The sequence below is a fragment of the Ailuropoda melanoleuca genome, unplaced genomic scaffold (genome assembly GCF_002007445.2).
Source record: "Ailuropoda melanoleuca isolate Jingjing unplaced genomic scaffold, ASM200744v2 unplaced-scaffold11054, whole genome shotgun sequence".
NCBI lineage: Eukaryota > Metazoa > Chordata > Mammalia > Carnivora > Ursidae > Ailuropoda > Ailuropoda melanoleuca.
The window spans coordinates 1-7,315 of record NW_023179454.1 but is presented as its reverse complement, the minus strand read 5'-3'; the positions used below and the strand labels follow the sequence as shown (position 1 = coordinate 7,315).

Sequence of the window (7,315 nt, the reverse complement as noted above, 5' to 3'; positions counted from 1 at the left end):
CCCTTTTTGTCTTCTGATTGCTGTTGCAAGGACTTCTAGTACTATGTTGAATAATAGTGGCGAGAGTGTGGATGCCTTTTATTTCTTATTGTCTGATTGCTGAAGCTAGGACTTCTAGCACTATGTTGAACAACGGTGGTTTGAGTGGACATTCCTGTCATGTTCCTAACCTTAGGTGAAAAACTCTCAGTTTTTCCGCATTGAGGATGATATTCACTGTGGGTTTTTTGTATATGTATATTCAGGTATGTTCCTTCTATCCCTACACGTGGAGAGTTTTAATCAAGAAAGGATGCTGTATTTTGTCAAAGGCTTTTTCTGCATCAGTTGAGAGGAGCATATGGTTGTTGTCCTTTCTTTTATTAATGTTGTGTATCACAATGATTGATTTGTGGATGTTGAACCACCCTTGCAGCCCAGGAATAAATCCCACTTGGTCGTGGTGAATAATCCTTTGAATGTTCTGTTGGATCCTATTAGCTAGTAGCTTGGTAAGAATTTTTTTATCCATGTTCATCAGGGATATTTGTCTGTAATTTTCCTTTTTGGTGGGGTCTTTGTTTGGTTTCGGAAAGAAAGTAATGCTGGCATCATAGAATTGAGTTTGGAAGTTTTCCTTCTATTTCTATTTTTGAAACAGTTTCAGAAGAATAGGTATTAATTCTTCTTTAAATGTTTGGTAGAATTCCACTGGGAAGCCATCGGTCCCTGGACTCTTGTTTGTTGGGAGATTTTTGATTACGGATTCATTTTCTTTGCTGGTTATGCATCTGTTCAGGTTTTCTATTTCTTTCTGTTTATATGTTTCTAGGAATGCATCCATTTCTTCCAGATTGCTTAATTTGTTGGCATATAATTGCTCATAATATGTCTCATAATTGTGTGTATTTCTTCAGTGTTGGTTGTGATTTCTCTCCTCTGTCATTCATGTTTTTATTTATTTGGGTCCTTTCTTTTATTTTTGATAAATCTGGCAAGGGGTTTATCGATCTTACGGATTCTTTCAACAAACCCGCTCCTACTTTCCTTGATCTGTTCTATTTATTTATTTATTTATTTATGGATTTCTATACCGTTGATTTCTGCTCTAATCTTGGGGCATCTTCTCTTATTTCTTGTGACCTTGTAGTCCTCAAGCCCTACCATATGCATCTGACTCTCTCCTCAGTGCTCACATATCTGCCTGTTACGAGTGTGTAGAAATGGCCCATCACCATCAGCTCTGCTGTCCTTTTCAGCTGCAATCATGGGCATTCGTTTTTCCTCTATGCCTGGCTTACCCTCATTTTCACACACATAATGTTGCCCCTTTCTTTGCTTATCAGAGATCCCTCTAATGCCTCCCTCCTGTCGACCATGGATGCTTTCTGTCTATTCATTTGGCAGGTATTTGTGAACACAGTGTCTGTAGGATTCTTGGACTATGAAAGGAAGAAGATTGTTATTCCCTTGATCCAGGTTTGTTATCCTGGGGAGCTGGGTGATGGCTAGCATCAGCTGCTTCCTGAGCAGATTTGGTGGGAGTGAAAGAGGAAGACCTGGAAGACAGGAGGCTCCTTAACCACAGAGCTGATGATGGAAAGAGGGGCAAAACATTGCTATCTGATCAGCGGGTACTCTTTTACCCCCATTCTCAGAGCTCAGGGAAGAATTGGGGTTCCACAAAGAAACTCTGAGGTGCAGCTGTGATCTTATGGCTGGGTAATCAGGTGGTCATCATCAACCACTATGTTCCTGGCAGGGTTACACCAGGCTGAGGATCTTGGTGGAGAATCGCGGGCGAGTCAACTACGGGGATAACATTGATGACCAGCGCAAAGGTGGGTCATAGCATGTGCTGAGAGAAGAGCTTCTAGGGCTCAGCAATGCCTGGCTATCTTTTCTTCAAACCAGTGCACCAGCTGGTCATGGAGGCTGACTGTAGTGAGTTGGAGTCATGGTGGCCCATTGGAGGGAATTGGGTTGTGGAAACCCATTGAAGGGAGGTGGGTCATGGAAGCCCACTGGAAGGAGGTGGTTTGTGGAGGCCCATTGGAGGGAAGTAGGTAATGGAAATTCATTGGAGGGAGGTGGATCATGGAGGCCCGTTAGAGAGAGGTGGGTTGCAGAGGCCCATTGGAAGGAGTTAATTCATGGAACCCCATTGGAGAGAGGGGAAGTGTGCCTTCTGAAAGGCCCACTTGGGTTCTGACCTCTTTCTTTTGCATGTTGTCCACATGTCCATGGTGAACGCACAGGGAATGCTGAGCCAGCCTCTCCAGATCTCCCTGGGTTACAGTCTGCTTTAGCAGGGGCTATCTGCTGGGGCTGGGCTGGGGGTGGTGAGGCTTAAGGAATGGGATTCCCAGGAAGCCAAAAATGGCATAGGACCCCTGCCTCCTTGGGTCTCCACACTGAATTTTTCTTCTTTTCTTTTCTTTTCTTTTCTTTTCTTTTCTCTTCTCTTTTCTCTTCTTTTCTTCCTTTTCTCTTCCTTTCTTTTTTTTTTTTTTAAGAGTTTTTATTATTTTAGAGGGAGAGAGAGAGAGCATGCACAAATGTGAATGGGGGGAGAGGCAGAAAGGGAGGGAAAGGGAGAGAATCTCAAGCAGACTCTGTGCTGAGCATGGAGCCCAACACAGGGCTTGATCTCAAGACCATGAAATTATGACATGAACTGAAACCAAGAGTTGGACACTTAACTGGCTAAGCCACCCAGGTGCCCCAGAATTTCTTTCCTTGATCCACTATGGAAACCCATTGAAGATCTCATTTGTGGTAGGGAGGAGGAGGCAGTACATACAGGAAACAAAAGGCTTTTGATGGAATCCTCCCCTAGGAATTCCACCAACTCATTTTATTTTTCCTGGCCTTCTAAACCTTCTGTGCTTAAATTGGCCTCTTCCTTTTCATCTATCGAAATGTAGGTGGTTTCATGTAAGTTATAACACAAGAATTCAGAGAAATAAATCCTACTATGGTAAGGGATACTGGTGACCTCCCAACTCTCTCATGGGTGTTTGCCTTTGTAATGAGGAAACTTGTGCATCCCTTCCTTTCCTGCCTGGGAAGTGCTGTGGCCCAGCCATTGGGGGTTTCTTGGGTCTTGGGGTTTGGCCCTCTCCAGATAGGCCTCATGGTGGCTCCTAGCACTGTTCAGGTTTACCTTCCTTTTCCCCTAAATAATCCCCCAGTGTTCCTCTCTGGATCTTGGTTTCTTCCCTAAGGAGCTCCATCTCCAGGCCTGTCTTCACTTCCTTTGCTTTCCTGTGATCAGAAACGGATTGCCAGCCTCACCCTATTCCCAGTCTTTGCCTCCCTAGGTTCCTGAGTAAAATGTGCTCTGGACTCTCACTGTGGAGTACTTCTCCCCTGGAGCAGTTCAGTGTTTATAAGTCAAAGACCTCCCCTTCCCCCGCACCTGCACCTGCAATTTAAGAGTCTGCACTTCCCATCCTATTCACATTCCCTCTCTAGCAACTCAGCAGCGCCATGATTGTGAGGACCGTGGGAGCTGCTCCAGGACTAACATGGCTGGCCCCTTCCCCAAGCCACTAGCTATTCACCCTGCAAGTGTGTGTGGGTCCTCAGACTTGGATATCCAAGTCATATTGCCATCTGTTCACATTTTAAATACTTAATGTATCTTTAATCCTAGGTTATGTAGAAGATTTCTGGCTGAGTTACTAAGTCTGTTTAGTCTGGGACCCCACTGAATCTGACCTTGGAGCTAAGTTAGAACTGCTGTGACTGCTTGATTATCTGCCCTTTGAGCCTCGTTTTATTGTGTTGGAATTCTTATCCCCAAAAGGGAGCTTCCCCTTCAGAGAGAGGCCAGAGATTGTTCTCACCCAGTGACATTCTCAGCTCTCATTGCCCTTGGGTGTATTCTTCCACACAAATCCTAGGGAGGTCCTGGCGAACACTGCTATGACTCATTCTTTTCTCCTCTGGGATTTCTAGAGAAGGTTTTATGCCATATGGAGAGCTCTGTAGGGAATATATACTTCTGGAGGAACCCCCACTGGAACTTTTCAGAAATTCTCCACGTATGTGCAGAGCCTTCGCTGGGTCAGCTGTGCCCCTGCCTTTGGCCTCTTTCATGTTTCCTTGCCTCCTTCCCATAGGTTTAATTGGAAATATCTATCTGAATGATTCTCCCCTGAAAAAATTCAGAATCTACAGTCTGGATATGAAAAAGAGCTTTTTTCAGAGGTGAGTCCCCACCCCATGAAGTATGTGAACCCATGGATAACGTGCAGTAAGAGGCAGGAAGGCCCAGAGAACTGCTCTGTCCTAGCCCCTCTCACTCAAGTGTAAACAGACCCAGAACCCAGAGCAACTTGCCCAAGGTAGGGGCAGTACCAGTGCTAGAGACTAGGGAATTTCCATGATACCCTGGTTAACAGGTTGCGGCGGGGTGGGGGGGGGACTTGGAATGCCTTTGTAATTAGATTCGGGACAGGGTCCAAATCTGAGAAAGTGCCCTTCTTTCTTTCTTGTCTTCCATTCTGTTCATAGGTTCGGCGTCGACAAATGGAGCCCTATCCCTGAAGTACCTACGTTCCCTGCTTTCTTTTTGGGTGCCTTGTCAATTTCCCTTTCCCCTTTTGACACCTTCATGAAGCTGGAGGTTTGTAGTCCCCTCCCTGCCTGGGTTCTCCAGTCTTCCCTCACAGAGCGCTGAGCCCAAGCCCTGTACCTGTCCTTGCTGGAGCCCTCTATACCACCTGCACCAGAGATTCTCTGTGTTGCCTTCTCTGAAAGGCCCCTGGGACCTCCCTGGGGTGGGGGAGTAGACTCAGAGCAGAAAAACTACCTGGTGGTACTTCTCAGGGTGCAGGTCTGCTCTTGGGTACCTTGCTGGGGAGGCTTAGAGCTAGTGGATACAGGTGATAGAACACGCATGTGTTAACCTCATGGCTGTTGAAATATTCGTTCACGCTGATATCTTGGATGCTGAGAGAAGAGCACATGGCATGTGTCTGTCTCTGTCTTCCCATGTGACTTTATATTCGGTGGCTTTCATGGTCAACTAATCCCTTTCCCACTCTGCTTAAAGGGCTGGGAGAAGGGGGTTGTATTCGTCAATGGCCAAAACCTTGGACGCTACTGGAACATTGGACCCCAGGAGACCCTCTACCTCCCAGGTGCCTGGTTGGACCAAGGCATCAACCAGGTGGGAGCACTGGCAGCTTCTTCCCTTTCCCAGCCCTCCCCGGTATCACAGTATTTCCCTGGGGGGGCTGGGTCTCAGTCTGTTTAGGTTAGGGTAGGAGAGGGGCAGAAGGTTTAGCCAGCCCCTTCTGTATTCCTCCTTGGTGCTGATGAGTTGTGGGTCCCTGTTCCTTCCAGTGTGGTTCTCAATCCCTTCCCCTATCTGGCTCCAAAACAAACCTCTGTTGCTGTCACACACCAGCCTTTCTCTCCCCCAGGTTATTGTTTTCGAGGAGAAGATGGCAGGCCCTGTGATACAGTTCACTGAGACACCTCACCTAGGCAGGAGCCAGTACCTTGATTGAGTGGCGCCGTCCTGCGCCCCCTGGTGGCAGGAAGCAGGAGAGCACCACCATCCTCCCAGCTGACCAGAGGCTGGTGCTCTGCTCCCTCACACGCTCCCATGCAGGAGAGTCTCTTTAAGTAGCATCCTCAGGCAGCCACGTGGCTACAGCAAGGCCCACCAATTCAGTTCAAGACCCTAAATTTGGAAGAACTAAGGAAGAAAAGTGGAATAGGGAGGAGGGACCCCCTCCTTACCTAAGTGGCTTCGTGACTGGGCTTTGTTGCGGGCACCTTTCCTACTTCCCTTCTTTTCTGGGAGATGAGAGAGGGATGCCTCTCTAGGGTAGGAATGTCTAATCAGATGTCCACGTGATGATTTCTGGGGCCCTAAGTTGGGCATGACTTCTAGACACAAGTTTGCTCCTATGATGTTCTCACCTGTGCTCAGCCACGCCACTCCTGGCCCCTTTTCATCTGAAACAGAAGGTTTGTCACCATTTGTAGAGGATAGGGAAGCTGGTGGATGTCTCACCTGAATCATTTTTGTTCTTCTCAACCCTCCCCAAGCCTTCTCTGGGATTCTGGAAGAAATTCTGTTTGAGAGACACACACGTCTTCTCCTCATTTCCACTCTAATTGCATCTGACAGGATGACAAGCCAAGCTTAGGAGAAACAGAAATACTCAGCCACTTACTTTCCTGAATTAGAGAGTATTTCCAGTTTTATTCAGTGAGAAGAAGCATCAGCTGAGGAGGGAATGCAGAGCCTAGTAGGAACCACACCCTGATCTGTAGGCCCAGCTCCAGGGGCCAGGGCAGGTAGTCTCCCCGGAATGCTGGTGTAGCCACGGGGCCTGCAGGCCTATCCCAGATCTGCCGCCAGCTCAGTCTCTCTCCCTCAGCTTCCTGTAACTAAGCAGCAGGGAGGAGAGGCAGCCTTGCTTTGCAATTGTCTGGCCAAGTTTGAGGCACTTGTTCTAGGGTTTGAATCCACTGGGTTAGCTCTGGTTCACTGTCCTGAATTGCAATAAAGCAACACAGTTGAAGCAAACCCTTTTTGGTGATACTTTTCTGATCTGTCTGTGCCCCTGTTTATCACAGACAAAGGCATTGTGGGGTCAGGCACCCATTTAGCCCATCTGTTACTCAAGGCCTAGACACTGACTTTACCCGGTTAGGGGATGATCTAGCCCCTGACTCCTTACCACCTTCCTCCTGACCTTCATTCTGCCTGAAATGTCATCATGGATCAGAAGTGCCCTTGGGGAGGAGAAGTCATATACAGATCCGTTCTGGTGCTGGTGGGCAGGTGGTAAGAATGGGCTGGATAGCCAAGAGCTCTCCCTGTGAGTTAGCGGGTGAGTTTTCCTCACATATAACATCTGGGCTGTACTGCCACAAATGTATTGTCTTCGATAATAATCAAAGTTAGATAGCCAACACCTCCTCGGGACAGTGCCCGCACCAGGAGCCCATAAAGACCTTTGGGGAATAGCAGGCCATGAGGCTCCCAGCAGCCCCATGGCTCACATCTTGGGCTTGGCTAAAGAAGGGGGCATTTGTAGTGTGAAGCCACTGGGCCCAAGAACTGAGCCTAGGTCAGGGACAGACAGTTACAAGGGGCTGGGCCCGATGGTCCACTATTGGCAGAGAAATGGAGCTTATTAAAGTGAATTTCATGGACAATGGTTGGGGAGCCAGATACAGGTAAAGTCCCCAGTCTTGCTCAAACTCATCTGCTATTCCTGAACTGCCTTGGAATGGAAAGCACAGAGCTAACACACAGGTGAGACCAGGGCTTGGGCATGGCCAGCACTGGGGAGCAGTGTCCTTG

The 7,315-nt window shown here is 47.8% G+C and overlaps 1 protein-coding gene across 1 annotated transcript; it reads left to right on the top strand.

The window, feature by feature from the left end:
• Positions 1 to 1,356: 1,356 nt before the first annotated feature.
• Positions 1,357 to 7,306, top strand: LOC117797676 (beta-galactosidase-1-like protein 2). Its single transcript, XM_034650091.1, has 6 exons — positions 1,357 to 1,458; positions 1,742 to 1,820; positions 4,107 to 4,194; positions 4,501 to 4,612; positions 5,042 to 5,158; positions 5,415 to 7,306. Exons 1-6 carry the CDS (start codon positions 1,357 to 1,359, stop codon positions 5,499 to 5,501), a joined length of 585 nt encoding a protein of 194 aa, XP_034505982.1. The 3' UTR covers positions 5,502 to 7,306.
• Positions 7,307 to 7,315: the final 9 nt, after the last annotated feature.